This window comes from Labrus bergylta, chromosome 6 (genome assembly GCF_963930695.1).
Source record: "Labrus bergylta chromosome 6, fLabBer1.1, whole genome shotgun sequence".
In the NCBI taxonomy this organism is placed as follows: domain Eukaryota; kingdom Metazoa; phylum Chordata; class Actinopteri; order Labriformes; family Labridae; genus Labrus; species Labrus bergylta.
Window position 1 is genome coordinate 26,013,573 of NC_089200.1, and position 20,209 is coordinate 26,033,781.

Sequence of the window (20,209 nt, forward strand, 5' to 3'; positions counted from 1 at the left end):
GGTGTGAATGGGTCGGTGTAAAAATTGCTTAGAGTAGTCAGAAGACCATTTATCATTAACCATGGGACACTGATCGCAACAAGATGAAAAGACTTCTGCTTGATTCATTATCCCCCGCGTATCAGTTCTAAAGTCCTCCGAGTGAGTTCTTGTGTTGGATTGATTTTAGGTCTCTTTGGTGGTCTTAAAAATATCTTCCAGCCTTCATCTCCTTTTTTCTCGCTTACTTTAGAAAATTGATGCATATGTTCCAAAAACTACACTGGATCAATGTCAAGCAGGGTGTTTTCAATCTTGAACATTGAGTCTCTGAAGAGGGGGCTTTGAGGGGGGAATAATCGTTCACAGATGTACCCAGCTACTGCTTCAAAAAGACATGTTTTCAACTTCAGTGAATCTTCTATCTTGAGATTCAAACATGGAAGATTTGACAATGTAACTGAGCATTGCGTGTGTGTGATTTTCATCTGGGATATAAAAAAAAATCTGAAATAAGTGATACGAAGTAAGTGACATGTTGTGTAGAGATATGTTGATTTGTTGGATGTGCAGATGGGCTCATATATGTAAATATATGTGCAGCTCGAACAGCAGGTTTTGTGGCTTAGACAAAAAAATGCATTTTTGACTTCTGACTAAAATTCTGAAATTGCTTCTAGAAGAGCAAGTTTAAAACAAAAGACAGCTTGAAAGCATGTGTAGATCATCACTTTAATAACTTTGAAAAATACACTCATCAGTAAGAGGCACTTGAAAATGTATTTTTTTAAAGTACAATGCCATAATTAGCCCTGACAATTCAGGTCCATCATTATCATGTGAGTTCAGTCAAATAGATATCCTGCAAATATATTGTCTTCATACTGAGCAGTGATTAGACAACATGAGATTTTACCGCTTCAACATGAAACAATGGTGTCATCTACAATACCATCAAAAGAAAACACACATTTAAAAATGAGTACATTCAGATTATGACCCCAAAAAACAAAAACTTGCTCAAATGAAATATAAAAGAAACTCATTTTAATGAATTCATTTAATTTCCCCCAAAAAGAGCTCTCTTTTTTTCTCTCTTCTTTGTGGGGACTTTAGCCATTGTTCACACTAATCTACATATGCAATCTGAGGGTACATTTATTCTTTATTCTTTCTTTGCAACTGATTGTAACACCAGGACCTGCAGTTTTGGAAGCCTTTAATCCTGGCTCACACTACAGCAGTTTTAAAATCCTTCCCGATTTTGAATTCAGGTAGCATCACGCACATGAAAAGGAATCTGAACAGATTTTTTTCTCCATAATCTCAAGCACGCTCACACTACAAGATATGAAAACCATGGCACATCACACACTACAGTACTTTATTAAGATTATCCTGATCGGAGGAGGAAAGCACCACCTCACGCGACCTCACCCAAACAATGGAGCCAACAAGTTTTGGGTGATGAAGTGTCTGGGGAGACGCGTAACATGAATTGTATATTCTTTAGTGAGAGCTGGGGGTAAGATTGTAAATGTCATATGCATTACAGTTGTCTTGTGCATCCACTAGTTACTGTTCTCCCTCGACTCTCTCTCGAGGTCTCGTGATTGTAGTCACACTCGACATCCGCCAATCCCTTTCATGTCGTAATCGTCAACACCCTAAATACTTAATATTAAACATGTTTGAAATAAATGGGGATGCTAAGATTGGATGTTTATACGACTCACACTACAAGATAATCTGAGAAGATAATCGGTTCCGAGCAGCCTTGACTCTGGGACGACCCTGCGATTGTCGTGAAGGAGGAATTGGACCGCTACCCGATTATCCTACAGTCTGAGCCAGGCTTAAGCTGCTTTTCAATGACTTTTTCAATGAAGTTTATTGGGTTTTTTTGACATTGGACATGCACAACACAAACGTTTGGCCAGAGTTAGCTATAAAGCTATTTCACATCTGTCAGGCCCAATGAAGATCTGAAAAAAAAAAAAATTGCAATACAAAAAATTAAAATCCATAAGCAACAATGAAGAAAAATACAATTATTGAAGCAATATCACACAAGAGGGAGTGATGTTGAACTGAATATCAGCAATACTGAAAGTTGAAATCAACAACAGATTATTGTAACTCCACCAACTCAACTAGTTCCACAAATTTACTGAAACTGCTACAACTCCAAGCAACCAGAACCTTCTTTTCTACTGTGCTCTGTTGAGGACCTTTCAGAAAGGATGCGGTGGGCGCTGCATGCCGCTGTCAGGCCCGTTCATTGTCTATTGTGTTGCTCCGCATAAGAGTATTTCTGCGCGCCACTGAGTTGAGCCCAGCGCAGGATCTTGTTGCTGTTCTTGCAAACTTCGAGAAAGTTAAAACATTTTTAACTTGGGCGAATCGCTACTGGCACATCGGAGAGAAATATCTAGTCTGAAAAGAAATGTCCAACATATGGACGTACCAGGTGTGTTTGAAACAGCTGCAGAAATGTGGGTCGTGCTTGTGAAGCGGTCGTTATACTTCACAAGCAGCTCCTGGATGAGCCTCAACTCACCCAAATCCTGTCGTACCCTGAGGATTGAATGAACAGACAGCCTCTCCTTCTGTGCTGCACGTCTCCTCCTCTTCAGCATCCTATCTGAATCTTATTCAAAAGATTAAACACATGACCACATGATATAACCATCATTTAAGTTTAGTTTTAAAAAACACTAAAGCTTGTGCAGTCTCTGACATCAGTCCCATTGTTTTGTGGCTCTTGCTTAAAAAAAGGCTGACGGGTGCGGACGGGTGCGGATGGGTGCGGACGGGAAGCGACGAAGCCGGACACACTGCAAAAACTAGACAATCTCCTTGATTTGTGTCGGGGCCTTAAAATGTCACTATTTAATGTGACCATCCAATTTAAACATAGACTAAGTGCTAGCATTCAATCTGTTTCCAAAATCACCATAGCCAGGAGGTTTTATAAAGATTATTATAAGGTTGAAGGTAAATGTACTTGAGCTTGTATAGCACTGTTCTAGTCTTTTTGACAACTCAAAGCACTTCTCAGTGTAAATGTGGTGTGAATGGGTACTGTAGGTGTTACCAACACCAGGTAACACTTACCCATTCACACCACATTCACTTGGCTGAGGCTGTGCAGATATAAAGCAGCCGTCAGAAGCCGGGGGTACCGTGGTGTATAAATTCCACTGTGTTCGGCTGTATTTTGTAGTTCCCCAGGTAGCAAAATCAGGTTTTTCAAATTTAAGATGAGAGCTGATCTTAGTTTCTGATATCGGGATATGTTCTTTACTTACACGAACACAAAAAATGGGATGAAAAATCAGGATACTCAAGTCCATGTTAACGCACTGCCCGACGGCAGAGGCTGCTTTGTAAATTGTCATCATAAAAAATCCCAGTCATACATATTCACATATCCCTGATGAAGCTGCAGGAGCTATTTGGGGGTCAGAATCTCGCCCCCAAATTTTTTTTTGACAAGTGATCGACTGCAAGAACCGGGGGATCAAATCCCAGATGATCTGGTTGAGAGTCCACTGACTCTACCACCAAGCAACAGGTCTTTATATGAAAATACCACACTCCTCTAGTCATTTTGAAAGCACTATTTATTCTGTCGCCACTTTGTTTTCTTTCAGTGCAATACAGGATGGTAAGAAACCTAATGCTTGGTTAGCGGTTAGCTTGGTTTTACACAACGTTTCATATTACATTACTCAATGATTTGCGTCCACAACAAAGTAGCCTATGTAGTCTTCAGTGTAGCACAACAAACACGGGAACTCACTACAAAGTGGACGATACAGAAGTGTGTGATTAAAAGAAAAATATAAAGCCATCATGCTAACCCCTATGAAGCTGTGTTAAGGCACAGTGATGTTTTAAGATAAATGTTATTAGTCTACTTCTACTTCTAATCTGTTCTGTGCCCAAGTACGCTTCAATCCTAAAGTCCAGTTCGTTCGACTAGTGTGAGTGCTACGATCTGTGCTCAAGCTCGATACACTTCCTTGGCCCTGGCACGCTTCAAAGAGGTGTGCTTTTGCACGGTACAGTTAATGCACGAGCACAAGTGATATGAAAAGCAGTTCTTTTCAGTGTACTGAATCAGTAGAATCAGTTCAGTAAAATGATTCGTTCAAAAGATTTGTTCACCGAATCGTTCAATGCTCCACCCAGCTCTGTCTGTGAATCAGAATTTAATAAGCTGAAACACGGCCGAACATTTAGTTCTGCTCGCGATCGTACTGAGAATGGCCGGTGGTGAATAATAAGCCAATGACTGACTGATGCCGCGGGAGAGAGAGAATCAGGGCTCCTGCAGTACTACAGTTCAGTGAACATGCGAGACTGCGAGTCACCAACCCCAGTCCCACACACACACACACACACTGTACTGACTGAAACACGATCGAATTGAGACTGTCGTTAGTGGATGTTAAAACAGTCAGATGAGTGAAATGAAGTTGGATAAATAAGCCGTTTGCAAACTGACAGCAGCTATAAAAAGCACATACATTTTTGTGACACCTAAATGTTAAATAAAATATTTGCTACTTCCTCAATTTTCGAGACATGAGAAGGAGATGGAAGGGCGGTAAGGTAATTGCGCTTAATTACGGTACAGGACAACTTTGCCCTAGTTTGAGTGCGCCCCTACAGGCTCTTGTTGACAATTAAGACATTTTTTATTATTTTTTGTGGTCAGCATGCTAGTATGTCAGACATTTACTAGTTAGCAGTTTGGGGCACTAATAGAGAACAAACCATATAACGGATTTTTGCAATTTTAGAGTCACCACTTAGCCTTAAAAGAATGTCTTTGGACTGTTGGAGGAAGCCACATATGCACAGGGAGAACATGCAAACTCCACACAGAGAGGCTCCTGTCTGACGGGGATTCAAACCAGGAACCTCCTCGCCCATGAGACAACAGCGCTAACCACTGTACGACCCTGCAGCCCTTACTGGAATGTGCTTAGTAAATAAACTTGCCTTGCATTAGTCTTTGTTGCTCTCTTTATCTTTTATGCATGAACAAACTCCCACTTATCGTCTCTTAATTTATTCTAAACACAAACTATCAATTGTCCAACCTCTGTCATTAACCACTGCTCCCCATCAGTCTGAAAAAGCAGAGCTTGGACTCAGGGGTTTGCGCTAGGCGAAAAAAGGAACAGGAACAAATGAATCAAATAGACAGCATGTGAGTGAACTCGTCGCCCTCCCCGAGATTTAACCACAGCCAGACATTGACTTGTCACAGCGCTGCCTCTCAGGTTCGACAGAGACATTTCAAAGTCTGTGATGTCAATGTGTAATCATGATTCAGAGCCAAGACACATTTACATGCATGAGCGCCATGTGCTAACAAACAAATGATGTGTATTCCGTACTTGACAGTTAGAAAAAATCATTATGTAAAGACCTTCTTCTGCTTTTTTTAACCACTATAATAATATGTGATTGTATACGCAAAAAGTGTGGCACTTTTCTAAGCTGGGGGTCCTTCACACTGCTTGAATACTGTTCTGTTTCACCAAGACACAGTGAACACATTTTCATTCCCAATTCACTTATTCTTTTCCAAAAGTGTGCATCTTGAGAAACAATACTGCACAGTAGCAGCAAGGAGGCTGTCACCAAATGGTTTTTATCAATGTTCATTTAGCTGCTCATGTGTATTTCACCGGTCTATGCAGGACCCTCAACGTTGATAGACGTCACAGTAGCCATGAAACAACGCTGGAAAAGGCGGTCAGGGTCCGGGGGCTGGTTGTCACAGTCCAGCTTTGTCCTGAAAAAGTGTTTCCTGGGACGTTGCGGTTCAGCAGGGGCGCTGATATGACTCGGCCCTGGTGAATGTGGACTCAGAGTCGAGCCTGGAAAAGACAAAATTAACATAATTACCTGGTATGTAGAGAGCGTGACTGCCTCTCCTAAAGCAGTTTATTTTCATTTTTTGATTTGATTTCCTGTTTAATTTGGTCTCTGTCTTCCTTGGTGTTTTTTTGTTTCCCTTGTGTGTATTTTTTTTTGCTTTATTTCCAAGTTTAGTCTTTAGTGTTTCCCGTTTTATTTTGTCATTTCTTATCCTTGTGTTTCCTGCTTTGTCAGGTTTCCCTCCAGCTTTGATTGCCCTGATTGTCTTCACCTGTGTCGTTAGTCTCACCTGTGTCTGATTACCTCGGTCTCTATTTAGTAGCGTTCATTCCCACTTGTTGTCACTTAATTTCATCTATTGCTCCTGTTAATTAATAGTAAGCCCGCTGAGAATCGGACAAAGTAACTTGAACAGCATCCTCCACTTAATGGAAAAACATCCGACCGGATCGTGTGATAACTGTAGTCAGACAGAAAGGGTAGTGCAAAGTCTCATATCATACAGGAAATTCATACTGGAGAGGAAAGTTATGATGTCATGTTTGTAGAAAATAGGACGAGTGGAAGCCAATGTTAAGTGTTTCGGAGTGCGGAGAATGCACAAGGGAGGAAAGGAATAGTTAAATATTTAACTTTGACTGGACTGTTGTTAACATACCAGAGCAGAAGAAGTACTACTCCTGTGATACGACTCTTACCTCCCAGTGTTTTTTTCGTGGCTCTTTTTGTTTCTCTTTTTGGACTTTTCAAACAAGTACTCTTTGTTTGCCTATTGTTGCAATACATCTTTTACTTTTAGTTATCTGCACTTGGGTCCTCTTCTTTGCCTTTTTACAACCTGACATTGAAAGACACAATATATGATGATGGGCTAGTGAAAAAGAAGCTGTCAAGGAAGTGACAAAAACTGCAATTCCTGCAGTCACCTTAGGAGGCACTAATGAACCTTTTTAAAGCCTAGGCCCAGTTGTGAAAGAATAATCTGATGTGGTTAAAATGATAAGAGAGGAACACATCTTGATATCAGGCTGTTTATAAGAATAAAAAAAGGATTCTGAAAGCAGATAAGTTTAGGGAATCTTGGTTGAACTTGATTAGATGTGCAGTTTGTGTTGTTCAAAGCTTCTGATCAGGATTGGGATGACTTTGATCCAAACATGAGGATTATCCTGAGCCCAACAGAGGGCTGGACTCAGGCGGCGTAACAGGAACAAAATGTGAATGATGTGAAGTTGGTCAAACAATTCAACAGTTAAATTGCTGCAAGGATGGAGGTAATATAAGACATCATATTTCACTATAGAAACAAAAATCAAACATAAAATGAATCATTCATATCAGCTGTGTGGAACTTTCTTTTATCTTGATTTTGGCGCCCCACTGTAACAGGGATGTTGTTTGAATTACTCAGCTGTGTACACAAGCAAGTAAATGAGTCGATGACCACAGGCCACCATCAAACTGTTAAACAGGTCTCCTCATGAATGAATGAATGCATCTTTATTTTCATTTCTGGCCTCATATTACCCATCCCTTATGGGATTATTCCGACACATTTCAAGAAAACATGTCCTATAGCTGTCATTCTGATACAAAGGAAAAGTATACAATTCAACACCAAAAACACAATAAATACCTGAAAGAGAGAGCAAGAGGAGCGAGAGGCAGGCAGAGAGAGAGAGTTGGTGTGCAACATTTTACCCATAAATACAGCAGAAATCAAGTATATCCTGTAAATGTCTCTTTGAGTCATGACTGTCTACAATGAGTGAGAAGCTTGAGTCCCGCCAGCTGTGTTGTTGTCGGAGCTGTGTATACTTCATGTTTACATGGACATGAAGGCTTTTGCTTATAAAGCTGTTTTCAAGGACTAGAGAAAATAAGAATATAAGAATAACATACTCACTGCTTATTTGGATGTCAAGTAAGTGTGTTTAGACCTTGGTCATTCCGTGTCTCTTTATGTGCAATGTGAAGCTACGAGCTAACCAAAGTGTGCTAACATTAGCCTGCTAACACAACAATGAAGGTCACGGCAATTGCAGCCCGAGCAAAGGACAATTTTGTCAACCGCTTGCGATTAATGGTGCGTTTTAAATGAGAACTCCTTTGTGCGATTGTGAGTGTAGGGGGGTTGGAGGTGTGCTTCTAGAGGAGAGCGGAAGTGTCGCCAAACAGGAGACTGCTTTGGTTTAGTGCTGGTGCCCAAGGGCGACATCTACTGGATCAAAAAGTCTCACATTCTTCCTTTAGAATATTTCTGGACATTTAATTAATAATATTCAAAGTTTATCTTTAATGTGAATGATGTTGATTGCTGTCTTTTTATGGCTGCAGCATGGGTGAAGAGCCCAAGACAAATTTCTCTCTCTTTGGGACAAATAAAATGTATCTTGAAATACATCAAGGCTCACGGTTGTGCATATTAGGAACTCTTTTAACTGACAGTCTCTGCAAGGTGTCACCCAAGCTAATTAAGCCACCAAATACTTTTGTGCCTTCTCTTGTTTTATGTAAGCACTAACTAGGAAGGTGTCTCGTCTGTGCTTGCAGAATCTGGCTTGTTAGCCCTTTCTGAGTTACTCGTGTAGATTTATTTGTGACAGCGCGCTGGCGCGAGGAAATGTTGTTTGTTGTTCCCCACAGGCCCTGTGATGAAAAGTCCTTTTTAAGTGACATTGTTTGTGTCATAAAACAGCCACAACACCACACTCTAAAAAGTGCTTTTATAGTTTAGTAAATGAATGACCATCACAAACAAAATCTCATCCTGTGGTAAACTCTGAGGTCAACTAATGAGCCAGGTAATGAACCTCCATGGTCAAAGACTGTACAGTTTCAAAACATAATATTTGTAATCACCTTGCTCCTCTTCAGCTTCAACCTCTTATCCAAATACGGACACACTGGCTCCAACAAAAAAAAAGGAAAAGGCCATAATGCCAAAATTGATGCTTCAAAATTGTATTCAACAAACCACTGGATTAGGGTTATTTTTCGGTGGACCTAATCCCCTCTGCAGTTCACGTTTCTCCCTGTCCCCCATCTATCTATCTCACTGTATCAGTATTTATGTAGTGTTGGAGTTGAATACCATCCAGACTCTCCTCGCTTCTCTATCCCTGCTGATTATGCACACCTGCCAAACATGTCTTCCTGCGGTCCAGCTACTCATCAACCCTGCAGTATTTTTATTTTTACTCACACGGTGCTAGACTGTTGTCTCAGCCACAGCACGGAGACATGTGTCAGTCATCCAGTGTGTATAGTGATCGATAATTACTCCTAGATTATACTCAATGTCCTACTGTTGTGCTCAGGATCACAGTTCTTCTGCCCGCCTACCTGCTTATGTGCGTGCGCGCTATCTAACCTGCTTGCACACAACGTGCAGCTCCAGCATACCATGCCATTCAACAACAGCTCCAATACACCCAACTACCCTCTTTTAATACATCTGATCACATCACACCTGTCTACATCTCCTGCATTTCACCAACCTTGCAACATTGCGACAGTTCATTTATTGTATGATTCAGACTAAATCTGGACTTCTGAAATACTGTACATGTACACATGTAAATTCGGCTAAAAATGTACTAATGACAAGATTCACCGCACACAAGAAGGCTGGATTACTTCTTCTTTTGTTTTAATTACATACTTGAACAAACCAGCAAAGGTGAAATGCGTTGTTTGTGTGTATTAAGTATGCAATTAAATAAAATAATAATAAGAAATTCAGTCCTCTGCTGTGCGGTTAATCTTCTCATTTTCTGTCCAGATTATGTTTCCTGTTATCACCTGCACCATGACATAAGGACTGACAGTGCTGTGCACAGGCCACCCACGTCTGTGTAAAATTGTACTCAGTTGAGTATCTTGTAGTGAGACTAACACACCTAAATAACGGGGTAGGGGGTGGATTTACTCTTGTGCGTATTCACCTCAATCAGCCCTAATCTGGCCTTGGTGTTTTCTACAAACTCCAAAGCTCCTGTGCCAGGCTTTGACCCTGAAGTCCAACAGCATAAATGTGTGGGAGCATACGACGACATAAAAACATGAACAGAGCTGTAAAGTTGTCCATAATTATATTTTGGTATGACACATCGGTAGCTGACGGTCAGGCATACTTCTGCTAATAAATTGTTTCTCCATACAGATACATTGAAGGTAATCCAATTCATGGTCTAATTTAACTGTCCTTGTAAAAATACTGAGTATTGCAATGAATAGATGAAATAACAATTATAGTGTGAAAGCAAGAAGGCGGTTTCAAAGTATTAAGAACTTCTTTATTTGTAGTTTTTTTTAAATTGTACATTTTTTATAGTATTTATTTGCTGACAATAAGCCCAAATATATTGTGATAAGTCTCTTAAAAAGACATCAGAAAAATATTTTTGTTCTTGTTTTGAGTGAGAATCAGGTTTTCTACATTAATATTTTGTAAGTAAATTTTGAGGACTTTTTGGGCCTTTATTGTAGAGAAAGGACAGTGGATAGAGTCAGAAATCAGAGAGAGAGAGAGAGACAGTGGGGAATGACATGCAGGAAAGGAGCCACTGGTCGGACTCGAACCTGGGCTGGCCGCCTGGAGGACCACAGCCTCTGTATATGGGGCATGCATGCACTAATCACTATGTTACCAGCGCCCGCGAGAGCAGTGCAACTTCCATTCGCTTATACCTGCTGGTTAAATATACTGTTTGACTCTCCCTATACTTAGCAACATCAGGCTACTTTCAAGAGTGGTTCATTAACTCGGTCCATTCTATACTGATGTTACTTTGATAAAAGATAAACAGACAGAAATGAACATGGCTTGGGTTGCCGGTAGCATAGCGGTTAATGCACGCACCACATGAACTTTGGCTATAGTCCTACAATCAGGAGGGCTGGGTTCAAAGCTGACCTGTGGTTCCTCTCCCGCATGTCATTCCCCACTCTCTCTCTCCTCGATATCTCTCTCTATCCACTGTCCTGTCTCTAAAAAAAAGGCATAAAAAGCCCAAAAATAAACCTCAAAAAAGTAAATGAAAATGGCTTTTTTGGTAAACTTGCCCTAATCTTTGGAGTTGGACAATAAATATGAAAACACATTTTAGATGAACAAAGTAAAATATTTAACAAAGCTGTTTGATTGCACTAAAGAGCATTGAATGCATTAGCACTACGTTTTTGGCAAAAAAAAAAAAAATGGTTTAGTAGATACAGGTAGTTTCTTTAATTCAAACCTTTTGGTCAGCCAAAAGGTTTGAGAGACATCTGTGGGTACCTGGTGCTCGGAGCGGCAGCCCGTTGTCCAGGCCTCTGGGTTTAGTGGTGATGAACAGATAGCAGAGGACGCAGAGAGTGATGATGAAGGCCAGAAGAACCAAAGCTGCTACAGAGAGACCCACAAGAGCTCCAAGACTAGAAAAAAACGGAGAACAAAGACACAGCAGAAGTATCATTTTAACGTCACAACATCAGCGAGATAGAAGTAGAGGCATAAAATAAAATCAGACCATACTCAAGGCAACATGTTCCAGCTCAGTTTGCATACAAAGTATATGAAAAGATGCAGAACTGAGCTGGGCAACATGAATTGACCCTCTTGCACAATTTTGATTCATTTGCAATTGCTATGAGAAATAGGTATTTTAAAAGGGGCAGAAAAGTTAATAGAAACACAGTTCCTGCAAAAGATTATAATTGAGCTGTGTGCACCTCCTGGGAGGGTATGAAACCACATATGGAAGTGTGTGGTTTAAATGTATGAATAGGCAGTTATTTACAGGGTGTTTTACTAATACAAATGAATACACATGTGATCAAACTTGCAAAAGTTTCCCAAAGCCAGGGACTTCACTTTTGATCAAACACACCATCAACATGTGTCACACTGCATCAGTTTCATAAATATCTACAATACATGTATACACTTTTTTTGGCCACTGATGAAGCAAAACAATAAAAAAAACAAAGATTTTAAATATTTACAAGATAAGAAGCATGGCAGTAACACATGGACACCAAAGCATAGAAACGTAATTGTTCAATACAGCTCGGACTACAAATGTACTACATACGAAAACCAGAACGCTTCCCATGCTGAAAATCTAGAACGCGTGTACAGAAAATAGAAATTCACTCTAAATTATAGTGGAGGTTAAAGTCAAGTTGGCTCCCTCATTCATCAAGTCTTTGAAAGGACTTAAACTGGTCAATCCTTCCGGACAGAATCAAAGCAAAACAACAAGGCTGCTGATTTAACTTTTGCATGCATATTTGGTAATGCTGAGACCCAATCACCTGAACTACTACTGAATGGATAACTTTTTTAAATTTTAGGATTAGCAACCGACCTATATATCGTCCAATATCTTTATTCTATCCATAGAGATAGATTTACACATTTATTGGGTTGATCCTTTTAGTGCAGTTATCAAGCATTTGTGGAAAAGATTTATAACTAACAAAAGATGGTCACTAAACTGGAAAGTAACTGCACATGTTCGTGCATCACCGCCTTACACTCTAGAGAGTGATGATGCTTGTTGTAATCCATATAGCACCCTCTGCTGGTGAAAGAGAACTGCTAGTATAATGCAATAAAACACTCAAATGAAGTGCTATTTGACTGGTGAGTAAATCTAGTAATATCAGTACATATCTGTGATCAAATTAGCTGATATGATAGTAAGCTTATATCGTCCGATATTATTGGCTGGACGATTAATTGGTCAGGCTCTTGTATTTATAGGCCTATTACAGTTATCACATTTACATTGCATTGATTCTACTTGTCATGTCACACTATTGGTAAAAATAAGACCTAGTTCAGTTTAGTCTTGCAGAGTTGAATTTGTGATGCAGGCATCATCTGCTTGTCTACTCTCTGCTGCAGTGGAAAATAATATGATATTTTCCCGCATATCCAGGTGCACTTGACAAATTACAGAATGTAGATCTCTTTTACAGGAACATGTCATGGTAACTTGAGAATCATCTGCACAAACAGAGAAAATAATATTTTTTCTCCTCCTGCTGTACTCTTTAGAAACCGAATGAAAGAAAAACAACATCCTGCTAAATTAAATCTGTTCATGCTTATCGTCCCATGCATATTGGTGATGACGGATCATTTTTGTTTCTCATTAGCGAGAAAACAATGTAGAAAATTGGAATGTAATTTCAGCAAAACAACAGCATGGAAGATTGTTGTTTTCAACCAGCTGAAACAAAAAGGAAAATTATGCTGGAAGATATGCAAAATGTTTAAAACATGTACTGTTGTCACTACCCCACTACGTTTTCTTGTGTGCTTCAAGATGTGTTCTGTGTTCATGCCTTATCATTATCATATGCACACCTACTCTGTACCTGGAGAGAAAAAGATGACATCGAGGCTGAAGGGGAATCATGGGAGCTCTCTCTGCTAACTCTGGATAAGTGAGACCTTCAGCTGTTAATGGGATAAAAAGTTACTTATTCAACAGACACCAATGTGTAACGTTTAATGGAAGCTTGTCTGCAATGTGGAATTCCCCAGGGCAGCATTTTGGGACCTCTCTCATATTTACACATGATCTTTCATATGTATAGGGTTAGGGTTAGAAATTTGCTATGTATTGCGATGAGTCTACACTTTATGTATCTGCAGAAAAGTACTAGGATCTAAACAAAATTCTTCAGGAAGAATTGATGCTGGTTTCTGAACGTGTTTAGGAGAACAGGCATCTCAAAAACAAAGCGTGTGATGTATGTTTCCTGACATGGTTTGAAGACAGATTAGTAGCTGTGCATCTTTGAACATTGGGAACCCATTGAGCAGGGTAAAGAGGCCACACTGTTAGATGTGACAATAGATGAAAAACTTTCATGGACAACTTACATTAAGAATAAAGTTGCAAAAAAGGCAAAAAAAGGCATTTCCAATATCAGAAAGAACGACTATTTTCTAAAAGGAGACATGATAAAACAAATATTACAATCTTTAGTCTATGCTTTAGTCTCACCTCAATTACTGTGCAACAGTGCAAAAGTTTGGACCATTGCTTGGAAACAAGAGCTGAATAGGATCCAGCTCACTCTGAACAGAGCTGCCCGTCTGGTTCTGCACTGCTCGATGAGGGACAGTGTGGAAGGGATGCATGCAAGGCAGCATGGATAATAATTACTGTTCTTCATATCGATTAACAGAACAGGATTTCTGAGAGAAGAGGTTGAAGTTTACAACTTAATTCCACTTTGAAATTTTGTGAGCACCACTTATTATTTCCCTCTCTCCTCCGTTGAATGAAAATTGCAGAACAAATACTGGAGACAGATTTCATAACACGGGCAAACAACCCTAGAGGGATTATTAATTTGATTATTTATTTTATTATTTATGAATTCAGGGAATCAAACTGAACTGAATTATTTTCTTTATTAACTTTCTGCCAGATCTACCAGTACATGATGAAAAAATAGATTACATTCTCCATTTTGTCTTGAACTTTAAACTCATCAAGTCAAGGATTTTCTACAAACAAATATATTTTCACAATAAAGTCTTGTCATCACTATCTTTACACATGTAGACTAGCAGAAATAGTTCTCATCGGGATGCACTGATTGGAAACACTTGAGTGCTGGTACAGTTTAGGTCTTTGTCATGACATCTCGTAGTACAGTCAAGTTTAGGATAAGATCTTTATGATGTCTTCTTTTTAGTCTCCTAGAACACTGAGCTTGTATCTAAGACCAAATCAAAATATTTGTCCATTGTGTCATTTGTGTCAGAGACATTTCTGAGACATAAAGACTGTTTGTCTCACAGCGAGCCCTGATTGAGGATTGATTTACGGGATGTTTGTTTTTCTTGACAGATACTGTAGGGACCTGACTTTAAAATATGCGTGCACATAGACCTGACAGCTGTAAAGCCCAACGTGGTTCTGGTTCCGTCTGGTTCTGCACTGCTCGATGAGGGACAGTGTGGAAGGGATGCATGCAAGGCAGCATGGATCAGGTTGGAAGAGACTTACATGTAGCCTGGTCCAGTTTAAAAAAAACATTTATATCTCTAGAAAACCTGCATACTTACTCCCAGCTTTCACATTGTTGCTTCACTTAACGCAGCTCCCTAATAAGATGAGTTTTAAAAAAGACATCAAGGAGCGCAGTTATTAAATATAAATCAGTTTTTCTTCATGTAACATCTTGTTTATGAATGTGAATGATATTTGATTGCCACATACTAGATTTTTGCCCCAGAACGATAGGGGCGGTGTGACCCGATTCAAGGCTTGCCGTATCCTATTTTTTGCCCATAAATATGATATTTACTGGTCGGACTGCCTCCAACGGAATACCTGCAGCAGCCAATGAGACCAAGCAGACTTGGAAGCGTCACCAACCGGATTTTGCGTACTTTAACAACTCACCCTCAGCTTGTGCCACACATTTTATAAAGCTGCACATAATCCATCTTCTCAGCAAGGATTTCATCTGTATTTTCTCATTTTAGGTTTCAAAACAAAACACACACAGAAGGACAGCCAGCTGACGATGTCACTCATCCTTATTTTTTTTTTTTCTTCTGAAGTCACGTTGGATCGCACGAGTTTCTGTGAGATCTCGTGTCTGTGAAATCTTACAACAAGCTGCAGGTGTGTGGTCTCTCCCTGTTTGGCCGAGTTGTCTAGCGTGTCCTATCGGAGCATTGTGATATTTAAAAATCAGTAAAAGTCAGCGGTCTCCCAAGTTTTTAAAATCGATTCAGATTTGAAAATTGTCTAGTGTTGCCAGCTTGAAAAAGGCGTGTGACACCTTATTAGGTAAACTGCTGTTTTAACCATCTACTGTATGAGCTCATGACGTGAACAGTTTCAGTCCTTGGTTCGTCTGTGAATGTATTTTTATTTGTTTTTTCTAGGACTGGGCACGTTAACGCGTTATTTTGTTATTGTAAAAGTCTGTTGCTCACTGGCTTTTATTTTGTAAAATTCCATCGTGAGCGAGCCTAGTATGTTGCTTAGTGCTGCGCATGTCTGCTGCGGCGCTCACAGGAAAGAGGAAACAGTGTTGCCAACTTGGCGACTTTCTCGCTAAATCTGGCTACTTTCCAAACTCCCAACTTTTTTTATCTACAGCTACTAGTGACAAATCTAGCGACTTTTTCTGGTGATATTGGAGACTTTTTTGGTGTAAGAAACTGACGTGAAAGCACATATTGCTCTGCAGTTACTGTCCTCAACGAGCAGCGGGTGCTGCCGTGAGCCCCTCCTCCTTCCAAAAGCACTCACAGGCTGTCAGTGTAGGCTCGCACAGCAGACCCAGCTGCAGTCAGAAAGCAGAGAGGAGACCCACACACACTCTGCGTCCAGACTGCAACGAATGCAATAAGCTTTAGTTTTGTATTTATTTGCTTTGATTACATTGTTTAAGTTGAGAAGTACATTTATAATAAAAGTGCGCTGTACACTACTTTTTAATTCATTGTTGGATTTTGCGTATAACAATGTGATTAATCGCGATTAATCACAGGAACTTATGCGATTAACGCGATTAAAACTTTTAATCGTTGCCCAGCCCTAGTTTTTTCACTACTAAGGATGAAAATTTTGCTTTTTTTGGGTGTTTTTTTCTGTTTTGTTTTCTTTGTGTATGGGGTATGGACCCCAGAAAGAATAGTTGTTACTGTGGTAACCACTAATTGGGATCCAAAGTAGACAAAAACATCAATAATAATAATTACTGTTCTTCATATTGATTAACAGAACAGGATTTCTGAGAGAAGAGGTTGAAGTTTACAACTTAATTCCACTTTGAAATTTTGTGAGCACCACTTATTATTTCCCTCTCTCCTCCGTTGAATGAAAATTGCAGAACAAATACTGGAGACAGATTTCATAACACGGGCAAACAACCCTAGAGGGATTATTAATTTGATTATTTATTTTATTATTTATGAATTCAGGGAATCAAACTGAACTGAATTATTTTCTTTATTAACTTTCTGCCAGATCTACCAGTACATGATGAAAAAATAGATTACATTCTCCATTTTGTCTTGAACTTTAAACTCATCAAGTCAAGGATTTTCTACAAACAAATATATTTTCACAATAAAGTCTTGTCATCACTATCTTTACACATGTAGACTAGCAGAAATAGTTCTCATCGGGATGCACTGATTGGAAACACTTGAGTGCTGGTACAGTTTAGGTCTTTGTCATGACATCTCGTAGTACAGTCAAGTTTAGGATAAGATCTTTATGATGTCTTCTTTTTAGTCTCCTAGAACACTGAGCTTGTATCTAAGACCAAATCAAAATATTTGTCCATTGTGTCATTTGTGTCAGAGACATTTCTGAGACATAAAGACTGTTTGTCTCACAGCGAGCCCTGATTGAGGATTGATTTACGGGATGTTTGTTTTTCTTGACAGATACTGTAGGGACCTGACTTTAAAATATGCGTGCACATAGACCTGACAGCTGTAAAGCCCAACGTGAAGAGGTTGGTGTCAGATGGGAAATGTAATTTGTCCCATTCTCGCATTAGGTTAATAGGACACAATGGACAAATATCTGGAATTGGTCTGAATACATAAACTTTATTCAAAGAAAAAAAAGGAGCGTTATGGTTTCACTGTTGCGGGCCCCCCGCCATAACTTATTGTGTAGCATTTTATCTTCAAACAGTGTTACAGGGACCAAATGTTCCCCTGAGGTCAGTTTGTGTATAGAGTTATGAACATAAATCACAGAATCTGTACATTTCTCCAACTTTCACATTCCTCTACCAAAACTCCATAGTGCACCTTGGGAAAGTCATTGTAGAAAACCCTTCTAACTTTCAGTGGTTCTCCATTTAGTGATCTTCTAACACTGAATCTGATCTGGAGCTTGTAGCATTAGTCGTTAACAATGCTGCCTCACAATCTGAAGATTTCAGGTTTAAAACAAAGAGCACCTGCAGCAGCACGAGTGAGAGCAATAACTAAGATAAAAACAAGACACTGAACAGACGAGATCCACAATAATGATCAAAGATTTCATATGTTGGTCGCAGAAATTCACTTGAGACAGAAATGAGAAGAAGATGAGCCCTCTCAATTATTGCTTTGATGATTGTCTCAATTCTTTCTCATTGGCTTGTAAATGTCTCACAATAAAGACTAAAAAGAGATTCTTGCATTCCTCTGATTTTCCTCTTTTAGACAGAAGATATTCATGTTTAGCTATGTGAGGACCCTGTTGAAATCCCTGATGTCATATTGCCCTATATCAAATGGGCCAATGACTTTCATTAAGAAACATTTCATTTACTCTCATTTTCTTATTTGTTCCACACATGTCAAAACACACAACGTTCACAGAAAACGATTCACAATTATTTATCCCAGTCGATGCTGGGAAAGGAGCAGGGGGAGGATTTTGCTCGCCCATCACTCAAAGAGAAAACAAGAGATATCTCGATGGTCTGTCCAGTCTTAGACTTCACGTCAATAAAGAGGAAAAAACACACAAAAACACAGTAACTGCCAATTTCTGACAGTCTAATAACTTTCTCCTTGTACGTTTTCTTAAAATGAAATATATTCACACTGCTCTTCAAGTCATTGTTTAAAGGATTCCACAATTTTATTCCAACAACTGAAATCCAATATCTTATGAAATCTTCTCCCATGTGCTTCATCTTCTGAACTAAAAACAAACATCTCTTGGAGAGTTTTTGGTTATGCTCTGCTGTTTGCTCTTAACATTACTACTAGTGTCTTCAACTAAATTGTTCAGTTTCAATAAACCTGACCTTAAAAACAGCCTGTTGGTGTGCTCTCTATAGTCCACTTCGTGAATGATTCTTACCGCTCTTTTCTGTTAGATAAATAATGGTTTCATGTTTGTAACTGAAGTGTTACCCCACACTTCAACAATAAGAAATAAGAGATAAAATAAGAGAAGGCAAAATAAGTGAGTAATACAAAATCCTCAGTACCTTATATTCCAACAGAAACTTTACTTTGTTTAAAACAAAGATATTCTTGGACACCTTTGTTTTAACATGAGCTATACATGAGTCCTGCATGGAAGTCACCTTAAGGTCACCATGTCTGAAGATGAAAAGATGGACTGGTGCATCCCTACAGTGTGTTTCTTTTTTTCTTTTTTTTTACATGGCACTGAACTCCAACATGACAAAATTAAACATTAATTACTAAAATTATTATGATTTTGTTTGAAATTGGACCAATAAGAGATAAAAGACATCTAAATGTCAACAGGTTGGTTTCTAATGAGAAACTCCTGCGAGCACTATTGTTTTTGTAACCCGAACATGTAGCCTATGTTCTTTAAGCAAACTAAACATCTTCAATGGTTAAAATGTCTTGAATATGATACAAGTCCAGTCTGAGCAGCTTGACTGATGATGCAGAAGAAAGCATGAAGAGACGAGGTGCGCCATGCTCATGCTGCATCATGACACTGCACAGGTGCATCTACCTCCCCCATACATTATGTCCCGCTGTAAAACGAAATCCATGCACCATACTTATTTGTCTGCGGTTTTCTTATCTTACCTTAACCACCACATGTATCCATATTCGTAGGGAAAAAAGCTGTTGGGGTCATCACAACAGTACTTCAAGTCACTGAAACCGCAGCAGAAAAGTGCCGTGCTGTCACTGTCCGCTTTCGGGCACGTGAAGCCCCCCACGAGCACATTTTCTTTGCTGTAGTAACTTTCGCAGCTCGAGCTCATATCAAACACGGAGCAGGGGACTCTCGCACTAAATCTTCCTGGCGATGCTGCTTCTTCTCATCTCCGTCAGTGTGTGTCACTCTCCAGGACTCACAGACTCACTGCACTCCCACCGTGCCTCTCCGGATCCCCCCTTATTCTCACTCACTCACTCACTCACTCACTCCCCCACCCACCCTATCCACGAGAAATGTATCTAAATAAATAACATACATGCTATGGAAGCCCTAAGAGGACATGCATTATTACATTTTAATTAGTGTGAGAGCTGGCAACTAGTTCTAGATATCTTCGCTCTTTAGTGTTACAGCTGGCAGCTCTCACACTAATGTAAATGGTAAAGCTTGGTGAGGAGAAGTGCGCTATTACTTGTATTGATGCTAAAATGTTACAGTGATTTAATATGAATATTATAAAAAAATTAATGGAACCCTATGGGACACATTTTTGAAAGATCATAACTCAAAAACTAATAAAGTATTAAAACTTCAGAATATGGTTCCTAATGGTAACATGCTCAACATGTGGTGAAATATTAAGCGTTTTGCTTTAAATGCTAATAAGTTGCTAACAGTTAGCTGTACGA

The 20,209-nt window shown here is 39.4% G+C and overlaps 1 protein-coding gene across 1 annotated transcript; it reads right to left on the reverse strand.

The window, feature by feature from the left end:
- Positions 1–697: 697 nt before the first annotated feature.
- LOC109983360 (protein shisa-like-2A) lies at positions 698–19,724 on the reverse strand. The gene is made up of 3 exons (XM_020633050.3): positions 19,442–19,724; positions 11,162–11,298; positions 698–5,879 (listed from the first exon to the last, which is right to left on the reverse strand). Exons 1-3 carry the CDS (start codon positions 19,621–19,623, stop codon positions 5,692–5,694), a joined length of 507 nt encoding a protein of 168 aa, XP_020488706.1. The 5' UTR covers positions 19,624–19,724; the 3' UTR covers positions 698–5,691.
- Between the last annotated feature and the right edge of the window lie 485 nt (positions 19,725–20,209).